An 18,688-nucleotide genomic window follows, 5' to 3' on the forward strand; every position below is an offset into this window, starting at 1 on the left:
ATCTATCTATATATATCATATATATACACATTCATACATACATATCTTTATTCATGTGATGTCAAAAAATTAAAAAAATGTACACGTTTATTACAAAATCGTAACAAAGACTGAAAAGGGTTTGTATTCATTCTGGAACAATGTTTCTCGATAAGCTCACAACCGCCTGGTCCACGGCTTAAGCCCAGCAACGGTCACTGAAACAGTCTGATTGGGTTTTATTGAAACTAAGCAGAAAACAGCTCGGGATGAGGAACGCAGGTGGATGGAGCAAAAGGAATGACAAACGAAAGAAAAAAAGGGGGGGGGGGAAACACCTCCATGATGTTAATGACAGGGCCGAACGTCCTTCCAGACAACGACGTGAGCGGAGCGATTTTCCCACATTAAAAAAAAAGCAGAAAACAATTTTTGTGTTCTTTTATTACTAAATAGTGCAACAATGAACATTGCATTTTCTTTTGCCCTTGTGTATTCACATGTATTGGATTTGTCTTTGTGTCTGTCCTGTTTGTTAGCGCAGCGCGCTTCGGAAAACAAAGCGCGAGCTGCGTATTTTTTTTTTCTCTCTTTAATACCAATGGATGTGTTTGTGTGCTGTACTGCAACTTCAAAGACTCCAGGCAAACACCAAAAGGGGCTTTCCATCAGAGGAGTAAACAAAACATTGACCCTGCTCGAAATGAAATGGAGGGAGAAGAAAAAAAACGTAAGAGGGGGAATTTAAAAACAGAATGAAAATATATAGAAGTGTTTTTTTGTGTTCGGGCAGCACATAATTTGTAGGGCAGGGTCCCTCCCCCCCAGTTCTCAAGGTGGAGACCCCTGCCACCCTCCCCTCCCCCTCCCGCAGTTCTTGTCCAGACAGTTGAGGAATAAAACCAGGTTTTTTGTGGTCGGGCAGGTCGGCTGGCTGTCTCTGGCCGATCGCTCCTAGAGCTCACGGGTGCTGATGGACGCAGCTTCAGAAGGCCTGCTGGGCCGGATTGTAATTGAAGGTGGTTGGCACGTGAGGCCGCTCTTCTAGCTTGTCGTATTCCAGGTGAAACTCCTGAGAGACGAGAGGAAAGCACAGAGCTGACGTCGAGACACATATTTATGACATGCACTTCACACAATTCGTCATTACCAGCATCGACAGATAACTGCACTACTGGTCAAATGAGTACTTCAAGGTGCACGTTTTCAGTTTTCAACTATTTTTTTTGTAAATAATCAGTAATATTTAATCAATGTTCACACTAAAGCAGATCGATTCAAACATTTTTGCCATGTACGTGTGAAAATGAACAATCCCATAAAAAGTACTTCTGATCAAATTAAACAATATCATTTATTACAATTCATTTGAATGCATTTAAAACAAATATAATTCTATCATTAATTACTCACCCTCAAGCCTTTCGTTCATCTTCGCAACTCAAATGAAGATCTTTTTAAAGAAATCTGAGAGCTTTCTGTCCCTTCATAGACAGCTACGCAACTACCACTTTGAAGCTTCAAAGCGTTCATAAAGAGATTGTAAAACTAATTAATATGAAATGAGCGGTTTAGTCCAAATTTTCTGAAGAGACATGATCGCTTTATATGATACAGATTGAATTAAGGCTTTTATTCACATATAAACCATCATCAACTCGCAACCAATGAGGTTCATTCTCGTGTTACGCTTCACGTTTGAGCTTCCGCAAGAACCAATGAGGTTCATTCTCGTGTTACGCTTCACGTTTGAGCTCCCGCAAGAACCAATGAGGTTCATTCTCGTGTTACGCTTCACGTTTGAGCTTCCGCAAGAACCAATGAGGTTCAGTCTCGTGTTACGCTTCACGTTTGAGCTTCCGCAAGAACCAATGAGGTTCATTCTCGTGTTACGCTTCACGTTTGAGCTTCCGCAAGAACCAATGAGGTTAATTCTCGTGTTACGCATCATGTTTGAGCTTCCGCAAGAACCAATGAGATTTATTCTCGTGTTACGCAGCACGTTTGAGCTTCCGCAAGAACCAATGAGGTTCATTCTCGTGTTACGCAGCACGTTTGAGCTTCCGCAAGAACCAATGAGGTTCATTCTCGTGTTACGCTTCACGTTTGAGCTTCCGCAAGAACCAATGAGGTTTATTCTCGTGTTACGCTTCACGTTTGAGCTTACGCAAGAACCAATGAGGTTCATTCTCGTGTTACGCAGCACGTTTGAGCTTCCGCAAGAACCAATGAGGTTCATTCTCGTGTTACGCAGCACGTTTGAGCTTCCGCAAGAACCAATGAGGTTCATTCTCGTGTTACGCTTCACGTTTGAGCTTCCGCAAGAACCAATGAGATTTATTCTCGTGTTAGGCTTCACGTTTGAGCTTCCGCAAGAACCAATGAGGTTTATTCTCGTGTTACGCTTCACGTTTGAGCTTCCGCAAGAACCAATGAGGTTTATTCTCGTGTTACGCTTCACGTTTGAGCTTCCGCAAGAACCAATGAGGTTTATTCTCGTGTTACGCTTCACGTTTGAGCTTCCGCAAGAACCAATGAGGTTTATTCTCGTGTTACGCTTCACGTTTGAGCTTCCGCAAGAACCAATGAGGTTCATTCTTGTGTTACGCTTCACGTTTGAGCTCCCGCAAGAACCAATGAGGTTCATTCTTGTGTTACGCTTCACGTTTGAGCTCCCGCAAGAACCAATGAGGTTCATTCTCGTGTTACGCTTCACGTTTGAGCTTCCGCAAGAACCAATGAGGTTCATTCTCGTGTTACGCTTCACGTTTGAGCTTCCGCAAGAACCAATGAGGTTCATTCTCGTGTTACGCTTCACGTTTCAGCTTCCGCAAGAACCAATGAGGTTCATTCTCGTGTTACGCTTCACGTTTGAGCTTCCGCAAGAACCAATGAGATTCATTCTTGCGTTACGCTTCACGTTTGAGCTCCTGCAAGAACCAATGAGGTTAATTCTCGTGTTACGCTTCACGTTTGAGCACCCACAAGAACCAGTGAGGTTCATTCTCGTGTTACGCTTCACGTTTGAAATTCCGCAAGAACCAATGAGATTCATTCTTGTGTTACGCTTCACGTTTGAGCTTCCGCAAGAACCAATGAGGTTCATTCTCGTGTTACGCTTCACGTTTGAGCTTCCGCAAGAACCAATGAGATTCATTCTTGTGTTACGCTTCACGTTTGAGCTTCCGCAAGAACCAATGAGATTTATTCTCGTGTTACGCTTCACGTTTGAGCTTCCGCAAGAACCAATGAGATTTATTCTCGTGTTACGCTTCACGTTTGAGCTTCCGCAAGAACCAATGAGATTAATTCTCGTTACGCTTACGCTTCACTTGTGTTAAGAATGGTTCAAGCAGATTCGGTTGAGCTGTTTATTTTCACTGATCAATTAAATCTGTTCATCATATAAAGTGATCAAGTCGCTTCAGGAAATTTGGACTAAACCACTCAATTCATATTTCATCAAAAAGATCTTTATTTTTGTTCCGAAGATGAATGAAAATCTTCTGGGTTTGAAACGACATGAGGGTGAGTAATTAATGACAGAATCTTCATTTTTGGGCTAACTCTTTTTTTCTAATTATGGTTATTCAATATCATCATCTACACTTTCTGGATATTTTATTCTGTAGCTGAAGACAAAAAGATTTCAGGACACCGATTTCAGTATCTTTACCTTAGCGACTTTCCTCCAGTTATGACAATCAAAGAAGTAGTATGTTCCTCTCTCGTAGGTGTTGGTCTTTAGCGTGGGCTCCATGCCAGGTGCTCTTGTAATCCAAACCCTTTCCTCTTTATGGTACCGCCAGTCCCGGTTGAAACTGCAATACAACAAAGCGTTCCATTTAACCTTTCGACGTCCACCTGTGGTTGGTTACCAAAAAAAAAAATGGTGGGGCAAAGAATGACTTAATCAGCAGGACGTACAGCTCGACGGCAGCGAGGAGTTGTAAGAGGTCTCCTCCGTTCATGTAGTAGAGGTAGAACAGCAGGTCTTCACCATATCGCCCCAGTTTTATTGCAGCCAGCTGTGTAGAGCACATTATGAGGTCAGCTGGGTGCGCATTACAATTTCAATGCTGTTTTATTGAAGTGTTTATCACCTCACCTTGTCCCTTATGTGAATGTTGGTTAAGTACTCTGAAGGAACATGGAAGTCTAAAAAAAAAAGTTGCATTCATTACTGAAGAGCCCAAATGAGTTGGTCATCTTTACCAGTTGTCAAATTAACTCTTACCAATGTCTTGTGGTCGACATGGAGCTGAAGCCCAGGGAGATGCAAACTTAGGATACAAATTCCTACAAGGTGTTAAAACAGAAATGAAGAAATTAACGTGGGGACGAAAAGAGCACATTGACAGGAAATCACTATTTGGCAAAAAACTAAAGCATCGTACTCTGGAGAGTTGAGGTTGAGTCCTAGCGTTGTTAGGTCGCTTCCTAAAGCCAGGTGAACCATCCCAGGGTCCGTCTCAGCTGCCCGGATGAATGTCAGGAGTCCAATCATTCCAAACTGATCCGTCACCATTCCTGAGGGAATGTTTGTTACCTTGCCTATAAAAGACGAGAACGGATGTCAAGTTTGATTGAGTGTTTCCAATGGACAAGGTTCCCACATCTTTTGACCAATTAATTTGTTTATTTCCTGCAATTAGCAGATGAGGTGTTTGCATTTAGCAGGTGCAGAAAAAGAAGAAGAAGAAAAAAAATCACTCTAGGTGTGTGTATGTATATACAAAAAGACTTCAGATGCAAAAGCCTCTAAGTCCGTCTAAAGTTTTTCTTTAATATTAACATTTTTATCAGGCTCCTTTGTATAGGTTTCTACCCAAGTACCCGCATTTCTGAATGGGTTGAGGCTGGGATTTAGTGAGTTTCAAGTGAAAGTATTTGATGAACGGAGAGTATTCATTCAATATTATTATCTCATTTTTGACAGAGGTGGCTTTTAGAGGCTTTTGCATCAGAGGTCTTCACATATATACATGTACACACATGTCAGGCTGAAACCTTGCATGTTCACGGGTTTTTCATGGTTCAAAAATGTCTTCGGTGGTGCCTGATGGCAAGCGGACTGAGGGGGACACTCCAACTCCACCCCCCCGAAACGTGACTGTGAATGAACTGACGGGGATCCAATATTGAATATTGGAAGATTAAATATTTCCAATATTTAGCAATGATTTAAAGGGATAGCTCACCCAATTTTTTTTTTATTCTGTCATTAACTACTCATCCTCATGTCGTTCCATTATTCTCTTCCGTATCAGTCTCTGATGCGGACGGCTCCTGCGTCATCACCACACGTATGCGTCGTGGTGCTCACGTAAACAGCGCCGGAGACTGACATGATGTCTTTACTACCTTTCTGGGCCTTGAAAGTGGTAATAACGTTGCAGTCTATGGGAGTCAGAAAGCTCTCGGATTTCATCAAAAATATCTTCATTTGTGTTCCGAAGATGAACGAATGTCTTACGGGTTTGGAACAGCATGAGGTTGAGTCATTAATGAAAGACATTTTTGGGTGAACTAACACTAAGATATTGTTTTCAATGACTTTTCATGGGGTTGAAAGTATTATTATTATATTTTTTAAATATAAAACTTGAAATGGAAACCCTGACTGGTGCATTGAAACCTGCCTGAGCAGATTCTTGATACTTTCAAATAATTGATTAAAAAGCACATTACTTGTTTTATTCAACAGTTATGTTTTCAAAGCTGGAAGTTGTTTGAAATACATCCGTGAATGTTGCTAGGGAGCCTCACCGTCAGGCAACACCTGGATCCCTTTCTTTTGCTGGTTGTTATTCTGTGCTGATGATGTCTTGTCGCCGGGAAACTTGGGTCCATCTGCACTTGAGCTGCCTTTGCCTGAGGAGTTCAAGTTCTGTGGAGACAGCATAGGCCAGAACAATGAGTTAAAGGTCATACAATCGTCGCAGCACTGGACAGCATCACTTCAAATTTGAATAGCTAAGTATCCTTACCCATCCTGCAAAACAATGACACATGTTATTTATTTACATCTCTATGAAGCTTATGAAAGATCAAATTCAGGCAATACTGACTGATTTGCTTTCATCCGTGCTCAATGTGGGGTCCTTGTAGTTGGGCCCGGGTAGGGCTGGGAAGTCTTCGTTGTGAATCGAGAAGTCCTGCGACTGTTCGTTCGATGGCTTTGTGACCATTCCAACTACACAGAGAAACATTTTAACAAAGGTTTGAGGGTAATTGTGAGAAAATACAAATAAAACCACTGAACTTGTCATGCATTCACAACAAATCATCCATTCAAGGAGAAGCATGCTTAGTCATAAAAACGAAGAGGGTTTGGGTTTCCGGCTGCTAAGTGATGCGACTGTGTAAAATGAACTCGTACCATAGGGTGCCCTTCCAGCCAGCGGATTATGCAACGGTGTTGGGTTGCCGTTTCCCTCCCTCCGACTTCTGTCTGCAAGTGCTGGGAATTCTGAGAGATCTATTCCTGTCACGTTTTCACTCCCGTCTGCCACACAGGTGATAGAAAAAGAATAAAATGAGAATGGAATGCTTCTTTTTCTAGAACATAATTTAAGCGTCACGTTTCCTGTCGTGGTGTGTCATCACCAAGCACGATCAATGAAGCACTCACCTGTCCCGTTGAAGATGTTATTGGATAAGGAGTTCATTCCAAACCCCTGGCTCCGGCCCATTCCAAATCCTGACATACTACAATGACACACATGAGGATTTGACCCTTTTGTTAAGGTCAGTCTTAATCAGTCTTGATTGGCCTTATCTTGGCCTAAGGTGAAAGTTAATTAAAATACATAATATGTATTTAAGATTATGAGAATCCACTTAACATAAAATCAGCTTTAATTTTAGCAATAAACAAAGGAACAAAGTGTGTATTTAAGAAAGGAGATTCTAACAAGATGGTGTGTGTGCCAATTAACCATAAATGTGCAGAGAAAACAAGCCTTGCAAAAAAAGTAGGCCTGTTATAATGGGAAAAGTCCTTTAACATGGCTCAACAATAAGGATGGCATGCTGATCCAGGGACAGTGTAAGAGAGTTTCGATCCAGTTGACGGAAGTGTGCTATTGGGTCACACTACTTCTATTCAGCAAATCCACATTAAATTGATCAAAAGTGACAGTAAAGACGTTTATAGTATTACAAACGGTTTCAATTAAAAAAATGCTGTTCTTTTCAATTTAATCAAAGAATCCTGAAAAAAAAAATCAGTTTTCACAAAAATATTAAGCAGCACAATTGTTTTCAACATTGATAATAAAAATAAATGTTTCTTGAGCAGAATATCAGCATATTAGAATGATTTTGAAGGATCATATGAGACCGAATACTGGAGTAATGTCTGTTTTATTATCAGTCATTTTTCATTCTAATAAGATTTCACAATATTGCTGTTTTTACTATATTTTTGATCAAATAAATGCAGCCTGGGTGAGCATAAGAGACTTCTTACACTACCGTTCAAAAGATTCAGGTTGGTATCTTACTTTTTTTTTAAAACATTTGTCTTTTGGTGGCAAATTCTACTTGTCAACTTTTTAAAGTTGCTGACACAGAATGACTTGTGATAGACTGGGTTGAATATTCAACACACTTGTAACAAATAAATATAACCAATCAGTAATGTATCCCATTATTTTCCAGTAGAAGTGTTTATTTATTGCGGTCTGAGTTTACGGTGTCATTTTACTAACGGTACAATTTTCAGCTATTAATGCAGATAAAAACACTGACAAAAAGCAATGTGTAATAAGTAATACATTTTAAAGTGTTCCTATTATGCTATTTTAAAGGCTTCTTATGTTGTTTCGAGGTCTCCTACAATATATTTACATGCATCAAAGGTCAAAAAACACTTTAATTTTCTCATAAACATTGCAGCATCACCTCTTTTTGTTTGAAACCGTTCGATCAATAATTCAGTCTCTCCAAACCCTTCCTTTCCCAAGTGCATGCAAAGTGAATTTGCATTCACAGAGCAGAAAACAGCGTCTTCTCGTCATGTCAACAACACATCGCATTTTGGGCAGTCCCTGATGTCTGATTGGTTAGTGTTAGACTGTGTTAGTGCCAGACTGGCGAAATATGGATTTGAAAGTGTGCAGTGATGGCTGGAATCACTTTGATCATGAAAATACAGTTCAGTGCAAGATGAGCAGCACCAATCTGCCATATGCATAATGAAAACACTTTTGTCCGTGTTTCAGAGTTGTTACGGGAAGAGCGCATCCACAACGGAGTTACACATTCAGACAAGTTCGCATCCATTTGTGCAGAAGTAAGTCGTAATATTACTTTCATGTTGTATGTACCTGATTAATCTCATATAGAATGTGTTTGGTTGTGTTTATTAACCCGCTAGCAACGCGGTTCAGTTTACCGGTGTTCAATCACTCTTCAGCGTCAGCTCATAAGCAATGCCTAACATTATTGACTATGATTTGGTTATTTGAGACAGTCATATTCCTTAAAAAAAAAAAAAAAAAAAAAAGTATGATATTATTTTTAAAAATTCTTGCAATTTTTTCAACAGGCCTATGTTTTAGGGCTGTAATGATACGTGATATAAAACCGAAATTGCGATACTCAGATCCACGAACCTGTGTCACGGTGTGAGAAGGCAGAATCGCGACACACCCCTTCCAACTCCCAGAGTTATCCTTCCCGTCCAGATCCAATGCTATTACATCTTCAAATTACTATTAGTATTATTATAAATTATTATTATATTATTATAAGTATACGAACTAGCGCTGATGAAAGCCGACTGTGTTGTCGCCTCGCGTCGGGGTAAAAAGCTGCACTTGAACACACCGAGAGTACTAGAGCCGACTGTTAGCTAGAATGCGCGTTCTGCGCCTGCGTGTAAATGTGACAATGTCTATTTCTGCAGATATATTAGTCTATATTCGTCATGCAAAAACAAAGCAATGCGTGCTTACCGTTTTGAAAATCAATCCTGCTACACACTTTCTTTATTTCACTCTGCTGATGTTGATATTGAAATATTCAGTAAGATAACGTAACATTAGAACAGCCTTCTATCTGTACCGTTTTGACTTCTTTGCTTGCTGTTTTGCTATTATTATCGTGCACTGACTCGTTCAGTAAGCTGAACAGCCAATCAGAGTTCCCTCTTTCACCGACGCCGATTCAACATGTCAAATGGCCGACGAGGACCAATTTCAGCCGACGATGCGGAACACACTGAGAAAACTTAGTCGGCCGACGCACAAACACTGTCAGCTTGGTGTGTTCCAGGCTTTACATGAACCACTGCATCATCAGCACCGAAAACATGGAGATTTTTTTAGACAATAATCGCACAGCCTATTCGATATTCTATAATTAAATGCTCAATGACTCAACCCAACCAAATTATGATTATTTTTTGACATGTTACGTGTCATGTGACTACCTTTCCATGTGACGTGAGCTAGTCTGTTAATAGCTACATTCAGAGAGGGGGAGAGCTGGACTTCACACTCGACCATGGCCCTGCAGTGTGCAGCCTCTCAAAAAAAGCATAATAGGGACACTTGAAATGTATTTTTCTGACTGCTAGCCTAACCCTCAATCCTTACTGTTGAGCCGTGGCATAAACGATAAAGATAAATGAAAGACATTCTATTACTGTGGAAAAAGAAAGCATTCGACGTTACAAAAAGTGTCTTCAGAAGTCAATTTATAGTTAGTTTTATTCCCATTTCATTGAACACAATCTGACCACTGTTTTGGCACTGGTATTTCTGTACATGTATTTTTTATAAATAGTAAACTGTACTAACTAACATGTTAAACTCAGCCTAAAAAAGCCTTAACAAATCAAGTTGTGTTTGCTCACTCGCGTGTGGCCAGTCTTACCTGTTGATGGTGAATGGCTGGCGTGCTGGCTGCTGTTTGGGCATGCAGATAATGCTGGGAGAGCTGCGGTTAGGGCTGCCCAGGCCAGAGCTGCCCATGCTGTTGGTCCTGCCGCTCATACCCATGCCTTGCCCTACCTGCGAGCTCATCATGTTCCTGGTGTTCATGGGAAGGATGCCCCTGCGGAAACATCAGCAAGGCAGGGATTTAGCAGATCACGTCATCCCACACAACATAAATCACACGGAGGAGATGGCGTACCTGTTCGGCGACGGTGGTGTGTGGAGGGACATTGTTGGGACGCCTGTGGTTGGGGTGCTATGGCTCGGTAACTGAGTGCCTTGTGTTAAACTCCGGTTCAGTTGAGGATTGTTGTTGCTCATACCTCTTGTTGAGAAACCTAGTGCACCTACAAATTAAGAACCACTGATCAAATGGTGCTCAAAATGAGAAGCTTTTATGAGAAGCACAACAACTTATCAGTAATAAGCCAGATCGAAGACTTGTACTCACTTTGCGGACCATACAAACTCGCACCAAGTTGTGACAATTGACCTGACAATGACGGCGAGGGAGATGGCAGCATCTGTAAACCAAGTTTTTTTTTTTATACCATGTAAACAAGATCTGACATTATCAAACACACACATTTGAAACCTTTTTCATATACACACATCTATAAGTTATAGAAGGTACGATTTTTGAAAGAAGTCTCTTATGCTCAGCGAGGGTGCATTTATTTGATAGGTAATATATTATTGTTATTATTTTTTAATTGTAATTTATTCTTGTGATTTTCAGCATCAATACTCCAGTCTTCAGTGTCACATGATCCTTCAGAAATAATTCTAATATGATGATTTGCTGCTCAAGAAACATTTATTATTACTATCAATGTTGAAAATAGTTGTGCTTATATTTTCGTAGACACTGTGAAACATTTTTCCAAGATTCCTTGATGACTAGAAAGTTCAAAAGAACAGCATTTATATTAAATGGAAATATTTTGTAACATCACATGTCTCTACAGTCACTTTTGATTATTGCATCCTTGCTGAATACAACTATTGACTTCTTTACTATATATATATATATATATATATATATATTCAATGGTAGTGTATATTTCTAATTTACATTTCTCTCTAGTTCCCTTTCTGACAAATGAAAGACGCTTTTTAGCACTAATGCAACATAAAAACAAATTATGACGCACATTAGATGTGTATTGGATGCTTTATCTGTGTACTTTATCTCTGTTATGTTGCCATTCAGAATGATGGGAAATACAAAACAGCTAAATTGTAGTCATAATTTGTTCCCGCCATGATTCTTTATTGGCACGCTACCAACTTCAACAGTCTGGAAATTATGACATTATAGTGGCATTCACATTAGTTTCTATAATGTAATTTTTATCAGTAATGTTTTGAACCATATATACGTTTATGAAGGACTATTGCAAAGAAATATATTTTAAGCATTTTAAAGCATTTTAACGTATTTTATGGTGGTCAGCTCAGTTGAAATGTTCGCAGTGCATGTAAAATAAGCCAATAATAATGTAATATGTTGTAATTTTATCGGACCTATGGTCAACAAAAACATTAGACAAGATGGACATAATCAGAATTAACCAACTACTGTTCTTACGTCTTTCTCCGATCGATGCGGGAACATTGACTGCTGGCCATAGTACATGCTCTCATCCGGGTAGTCACTTTCGACCCCCTCAACAAACTTCTTTCTCGTTGCACTGAACATTCCGTTTGTCACCTACGGAAAAAGAGGAGACGGTTAAAACCAAGATATTTAATTACTGATCACCCTTATCTGAAGCAAAATCATATCAGATTATCTTTGCACACATCTAGTTGACATCATTAACCAGCTCTATATGGCAATACTGAGAACTTGTAATAAATAATGAATTACCACTGCAGAACAAGACCTAAGGCTATAAGCTGCTTTACTGAGCATTATGAAAACGTACAGTATATATATATTTTTCTTCAGCACAATTTACACCTAAAGTGAAAGATTAAACTTTACTGTAATATAGCGAAAAATCGTATGGTATAAGAGCATAGTCCTGCTATTTCGGTACGTTACTGAACAAATAATGTATTCATCTATTCAAAACACAGCAGATATTTGGTGTATGGTTGGAAAACAAAACAAATATCGCTTTCTGAACTGACACCTGACAACAAACACTAAATCAGCTTAAAACACCAGCTAAATCCATAAAGAAACATCAATTACTAGCCAGATACTTTAACAAACTCACATTTCAATACACCGTAACATTATTCAAAAAATTAAAACTGATTCGTACGTGTTATGGTGTTACGAACATAATTGCAGAGATAAATAAGTAAAATAAACAATGGCATGTCGCGAAATGTTCTCATTTATGTCAGCTAGTTAGCTTTGCCGATAGCTATGTAGCTGCTAACTAGACATTTTCGGCTTAAATAAAGATTAATGAAAACCAAAACACATTGAACCATTTAATCTATATTAGTCATGACGTTTCAGTTCTATACTAGATGTCTAGACATACATAATGCATGTATCTATCTGTTGAAATGGTTTAGGCCGCTGTCTCGGCTGACTGTTTTTGTTAGCACTCAGCGCTAGTCGGCTAACTCTGGCCTCCAGAACAAAAACAGAAACCAGTAAAGCCGTGCAAACGTGTCATTGCATTCATTCAGCAACTAATTATCTGCTTGGATAAACGCATAAAGCTGCAAATGTTCATTTGGCCCTGTATATGCGATGCAAACCCTGTTGTGCAATGTATTTTTTAGGGTGAAAATGAAATTGACTAACCGCATTAATTTACCCTCTCCTCGCAGATCCAAGATGGCTGTGTATCCTACAGGCGAGAATGCTGGGGGAATAGCCTTTACCCTCTGACCCCTTGACCTTCAGTTTATTTCATACTAGACTGAAAATTGTGCTGGACTCATTCTGCTGGATATTAGAGACTCTACAGGGGAATTTTATTATGTTGTAATAGAATGACACCATTACACTCTAGTCTTTCTTTTTATACCTGAAACATCACACCAGCACAGTTTCATTTGATTTTAGTTTATATTTTGCACTTATGATATTTTATAATAATATTTTGTAGTCTGCCATTTAACAAGCCCTGCTTAGAATACAGAAAATCTTACAATCTTACAGAATATGTTTTTTTTTGTTTTTGTTTTTTACATCTGCAGCCAAGTGCAGGTAACATTGATTAAGAATTCATAATTTGAGGTGTAATACAGAAATGGGATGTTTTCAAGATTTAATACTGGGAGTTACAAACAAAGGCCTTTTTCGAAAACACTCGAAAGCAGCATGTAAATAATGGATTATGTACAGTCAACCAGTCATTCTCCCAAAGTACAGCCACACAGTGTGGTGTTTTATCACATTAAAGGTGTTTCTTTAAATAATGTTAACCTACGAACTTGTTTTACTCAAAAACTGGAACTGGGCATACAATTGCTATGTATAGCATAAGCATAGATAATACCATTTCAGTGCTGCTAATCTAATTTTCGCAGCATAAAATATGGTGAAAATGCATTATTATCCTATTTTTTTTACTCTACATAATCTATGATTTTATGTAAAACTGTGTTATGTAAAAAAAAAAATCATAATGAAGCCAAAAGCATTAATAAAATAATGAAATTCTGTGAATTTATTGAATAGAAGGCTTTAGCTTTTGTTTGTCGTCCATCCTATTTGTAAAAAAAACTTCTTACATTGAAATTACGTTTCATAATTTATGATTATGATTTTGAATTATTTTAATAAAAATTACATATATGTGTGTGGGTGTGTATATATAAATTATACTTATTCTATTCTATTATTCTATTCTATATATATACAAACACACACACATATATATATAGAATGCAAAACATGTTAATTGAAAGAATTGTATACCTATATAAATAATTGTTTACCTATGTGATTTTACTGTAACATACTGTCAAATTTATGTTTTTTTGCAAGTACTATGAACTATGAATTACCATACAATTTACAGTAATACAACTGTTGAAATGACATTCCCAGAAGTCCCTGTTTTACACATCACATATGATCATTTAAATAAATAATTTGGTTTCCTATTTTTGTTATCAGTAAGGTACATTAGTCTCCTTTGTGTTACATTTTATGTTATGTAGTTAATGTGTACTGCATTATTTTAGAGTCATGTATGTTACCCTGATGGTGTTTTGTCTTTGTATGTTTGGCCTTATATTGTAAGAACAGGCCAATTACAAACCTTGGTTCATCATGTGGTATTGTGGTGGTTAACGTCTTACGATAAAAAGGCAGCTTTTGTCATTTAACGTATGTATATTAACAATATATCACTTAGTAAAATACACAGTTATAAGTTGTAAAATATACAGGCATTCTATAAAGCTGGATAAACTGTCACAGTATTTTTACGGTGAATTTCTGGCAACCACAGCAGCTTACCGTTTTTACCGTAAATTTAACAGGATATTTTTTTATTATACATTATATTCAGTTTGATTATGAAAAAAAACCTCTTTTTTATTTCCCATTCTTACTCTTAAACTTTCCCAACCAAATACTGTGGCATGCCATGTGATGTTGACAGCCTCTACTGGTTGTCCATAACTGGGTGAGTCTTATCTTTTTGGGGTGGTGCACTCAAGTGGTCTCAGTTATGCAGAGGGTCCTGACTTGAGATAAAAGCGCCTAAATAGAAGGTCTCAGATGACCCTCAAATTCCTTAATCACAAGACACCTTTAGGCTTATCACAGCTCCCGGCCAGCTCCACCTTCCAGAGCTGGAAGAAATCATTTATCCGGAATGGGGAGGAGCATGCTGGATGTCATCTCTGGTGCTCTCGGCGACTGGCAGGGCAGAGGTGTCAGCAGAACACAGGAGCACGAAACACCACACTGACGCCCATTTTGCGCTCTCAGTCTTTCTGACAAAAAAAGCTGGATGGTAAATGAAGATCTACATTTCGGCAACCTGGTAAGAAGAAAGGAATATTTAAGTTTTTATTTAGTCTTTTCATTGTGTCATTCGTATCACTTTTAAAAATAATGGTTCTTAATGGTTCTTTATTGGCATTGTTGGTTCCATTAAGAACCTTTCACATTCTTCCATAGATTAAAGGTTCTTCTTATGTAACCATCAATGCCAATAAAGAACCTTTATTTTTAAGAGTGGATAGCATTGCTGCAGAAACCTTTATATTTGACCCTTGTGTGCCCTTATATTGTGATTCAAGAGACCATGAATGTGGGCCGAGAAGATGGGAAATGTTGTGCGGGGTGCCGTGGCCTTCGTGCCCTCCGAGAGATGTCAACACTTCTTAGTAGGCGACTTGAAGGAGATGCCGCTTGATCGTACTCTAGACCTGAGTAGCCGGCAGTTACGGCGCTTTCCAGCCAGAGCTTCTGCTTTCAATGAACTAGTCAAACTCTATCTAAGCGACAACCACCTGAGCAACCTGCCGTCGGAGCTGCGAAACCTGCAGAAGCTCCAGCTTCTAGCCTTGGACTTCAACCGTTTCGATGAGCTTCCTCTGGTCGTATGCAGCCTCGTTCAGCTGAACATCCTCTACCTCGGTAATAACCGACTGTACGGGCTGCCGAAGGAGCTGAGGCAACTCACCGAGCTTAAAACGTTGTGGCTGGAGACCAACTGCTTCACCAAGTTCCCTCGAGTAATATGCCAGCTTCCCAACATCAAGACCCTTCATTTGGGCTACAATCAGCTGCGTAGTTTACCCTCCGAGCTCGGGCGACTGGAGGAGCTGCGCAGCATCTGGCTGGCGGGGAACGCTCTAAACGACTTCCCTCCTGTCCTGCTGAAGATGCATTACTTGGAGGTGATCGATGTGGACCGCAATCGCATTCAGCAGTTTCCGTCGCTGGCCTACTTAAGAGGCTTGAAGCTCGTCATCTACGACCACAATCCCTGCGTGAACGCACCCGTGGTGGCTGAGGGCGTGAGACGGGTCGGGCGCTGGGCCGACAGCTCTGATGATGAGGAAGACGAGGGTGATGGAAATGTTGTCCAAGCAAGCGTGAAGGTCCAGGGATCACTGGAAGACATCGAGTGAAGAAGATCAGTGAGGAACCGTAGAGCAAACAGCCATATGATACAAAGAGCATCAAGATAATGATGAGTTTTTGAAACTGCAGAGGACGACTGCTGAATAGGGTGAAAAGAGACAATTATATCTCTATAATCTTTTATCGTTTTTATAATAGATATAGGCCTGGTTTCACAGACAAGGCTTAAATTAAGTCAGGGTTAGGCCTTTTGTCATTTTGAGACACTGACATAAGATATTTATGCTCTGTAAAAAAAAAAGTATGATCAATAAGTTGCGTTTACATTGCTTTAACTCATCACAATAAGTTTTATCACTTTTTTCACAAGTTATACAAGATTCAACTAGTTTTTAAATCAGTTTAATGTAATTTAAGTTACAATGACTTAAACATCCAAGTTGGTTGTACTTTAAAATTTAGTCTAAGGCAGCAACTCTTTCTTTTCTTTTTTACAGTGTGCCAGTGCACGTTTCTTTCAGTTAAAACAGCTCAAACATGCATTTTAGTCAGGACTAGGCTTAAATCTGGTCTGTGAGATCGGCACTAGTATATATTTTATAGTAGATTTATAGAGGTGTATAGAAATTATTTAAATGTAAATAATTGTAATATATATTAATCAGATTCATAATAAATAATTGGGACATATATTAGATATTAGAGTAAAAGTATTTATATTTATGAATTTAAAATATTTAATTTTCACATATTTTTTTCTGCCATTTGTAACACAAATATTTAAATTAAAGGGTATCAGCTTTCTTGATATGAAGTGTGCCAACGTCTTTCTTTCTTTTATGATTGCTACATAATTTCAGTGTTTTACAGTATTGGCAACATTTCTTCTTCGGAAAAAGAAACGTTTTTCAGGACTACAATTTTGTTTTTCCAAAATTGCAACCTAAACATTTTCTGTAGAAAGTAGTCTCAGATTTCAGCCAGGAATTATAACCGGATTTCTGAATCTGTTCAGTGAGGTTGGCCATGTCAATGATAAATTGTACAATTCTAACAATGTGCCCCTGTTCATAAATAATGCAGATTTTCTGGAACAGATTCGGGTCTCCATTTTGATGTAAGACTCTTAATAGGTTTTAATCATCCTCTATAATGCTCCTGCTCTGTAATATGAAGTCAAGCAGGAACACTGTTATATTCACGGGTTAAAAATATGTGAACAAGCCAACAAAGGATGACAGAATAATTAAAAGCAATCAGACATTGTTTCAAATTATGTATATTTTTATGTGTATTTACAAAATTGAACCTGTCAATAATGTAGTCACTCAATGGTATTAGGCCTATGTATTTAGGCTAGTAAATTAAACATAAAGGCAGGTCTCATATTCAAAACAGGACTCAGAATTAGCCAGGATTAGGCCTGAGTAAAATTTGCATATTTAAAGGGGTGGTTGATTATGATTTCACTTTTCTAACATTAGTCAGTGTGTAATGTTCCTGTTTGAGCATAAACAACATCTGCAAAGTTACAATGCTCAAAGATCAAAGCAAAGGGAGATATTTGCTTTTAAAGCAATCGTTTTTTAAGGACTACAACAAACCTGGTAGGGACTACATGACATTACCAACCCTAAAATTTACATAAACCCCGCCCCCGGGAACACGCAGTCCATGTTGAGAAGAGGAGGAGTTGTTGTAGTCGAGCACATTTGTGAGTCAGCTCAAACTAGCATCTGTCTTTTCACATGCAATAGAAAGTCACTCTGTGTGCATCTCACAACAGTTCCTATATGAGCGATTTATAGATTATCATGACAGAATACGTTAATTGAAGATAGTTAACGCCACATCAGCAACATAAATTCATCAACTAACCATTCAGAGACGTCCTGTTGCATTACGTGTTGTCACTTCTTGAGTCTCTCCATCATTGTCTGACTCCGTTTAAACATAAAAGGCAGAACAGTTTCTGTCATTTTAGTGTGTGTCTGCATAATTGGAGCTGCTAACACACACACACACACACACACACACACACACACACACACACACACACACACACACACACACACACACTCTCTCTCTGGGGACATCAGAGATTCATTTTACATCTTGTAAAAAGGGCATTTTACCACCCCTTTAAAGAAATTGATTTATGAAATAATTTATGATTATCATGACAGAATATGCTAATCAATGACTAGAAGATAACTACACATAAGCTACATAAATTCGTCAACTAACCATTCAGAAATGTCCTGTTGCATTCTACATGTTGTCACCTCTTCTTGATTATCTCCATCATTGTCTGATTCTGGTTTTAATATAAAAGGCTCAAAGTGATTGAAATTTTCAGTGCATATTTGTATGAGGTAAAAGGACACGAGCTTTCGAAGCTCCGCCCTCTGTGCCGGGAGCAGCAGTACATTTGCATTTAAAGGGACAGACACAAAACGGTGCGTTTTTGCTCACCCTCAAAAAGTGACAATTTTAACATGCTATATACAAATATGTGTGGGATATTTTGAGCTAAAACTTCACATACACTCTCCGGGCACATCAAAGACTTATTTTACATCTTGTGAAAAGGGCATTATACCACCCCTTTAAGTAGCCTTTATAAACGTGCATTAGATAAAAACATTACTGGTGTGCATCGTGACTTGAGACAAAACAATGGTAGGCCTACTAACATATTTTAAATATGTCAGTGCAAGTCGCTTTTAAGACAGCTCAA

At 38.7% G+C, this 18,688-nt stretch overlaps 2 protein-coding genes across 2 annotated transcripts; one reads left to right on the forward strand and one right to left on the reverse strand.

The window, feature by feature from the left end:
* Positions 1-405: 405 nt before the first annotated feature.
* cnot2 (CCR4-NOT transcription complex, subunit 2) lies at positions 406-12,892 on the reverse strand. The gene is made up of 15 exons (XM_079603953.1): positions 12,700-12,892; positions 11,518-11,640; positions 10,378-10,450; positions 10,126-10,273; positions 9,865-10,044; positions 6,614-6,690; positions 6,362-6,487; positions 6,051-6,175; positions 5,749-5,869; positions 4,377-4,533; positions 4,217-4,278; positions 4,088-4,137; positions 3,907-4,007; positions 3,656-3,800; positions 406-1,051 (listed from the first exon to the last, which is right to left on the reverse strand). Exons 2-15 carry the CDS (start codon positions 11,626-11,628, stop codon positions 965-967), a joined length of 1,563 nt encoding a protein of 520 aa, XP_079460079.1. The 5' UTR covers positions 11,629-11,640; positions 12,700-12,892; the 3' UTR covers positions 406-964.
* Positions 12,893-15,124: 2,232 nt separating this feature from the next.
* Positions 15,125-15,995, forward strand: lrrc10 (leucine rich repeat containing 10; the record flags this gene model as incomplete). Its single annotated transcript, XM_079604394.1, has 1 exon — positions 15,125-15,995. The coding sequence occupies exon 1, from the start codon at positions 15,168-15,170 to the stop codon at positions 15,993-15,995; it is 828 nt and encodes a 275-aa protein (XP_079460520.1). The 5' UTR covers positions 15,125-15,167.
* Positions 15,996-18,688: the final 2,693 nt, after the last annotated feature.

The sequence above is a fragment of the Phoxinus phoxinus genome (assembly GCF_949152265.1).
Source record: "Phoxinus phoxinus genome assembly, chromosome: 25".
Classification (NCBI taxonomy): Eukaryota; Metazoa; Chordata; class Actinopteri; order Cypriniformes; family Leuciscidae; genus Phoxinus; species Phoxinus phoxinus.

Coding starts and splice junctions, on each gene's coding strand:
- cnot2 (XM_079603953.1), bottom strand. CDS start 11,628: ATGTTCAGTGCAACGAGAAAGAAGTTTGTTGAGGGGGTCGAAAGTGAC. Junction 10,274..10,377: donor GAGTTTGTATGGTCCGCAAA/GTGAGTACAAGT, acceptor CTTAATTTGTAG/GTGCACTAGGTTTCTCAACA. Junction 3,801..3,906: donor CTCCTCGCTGCCGTCGAGCT/GTACGTCCTGCT, acceptor GTTGTATTGCAG/TTTCAACCGGGACTGGCGGT.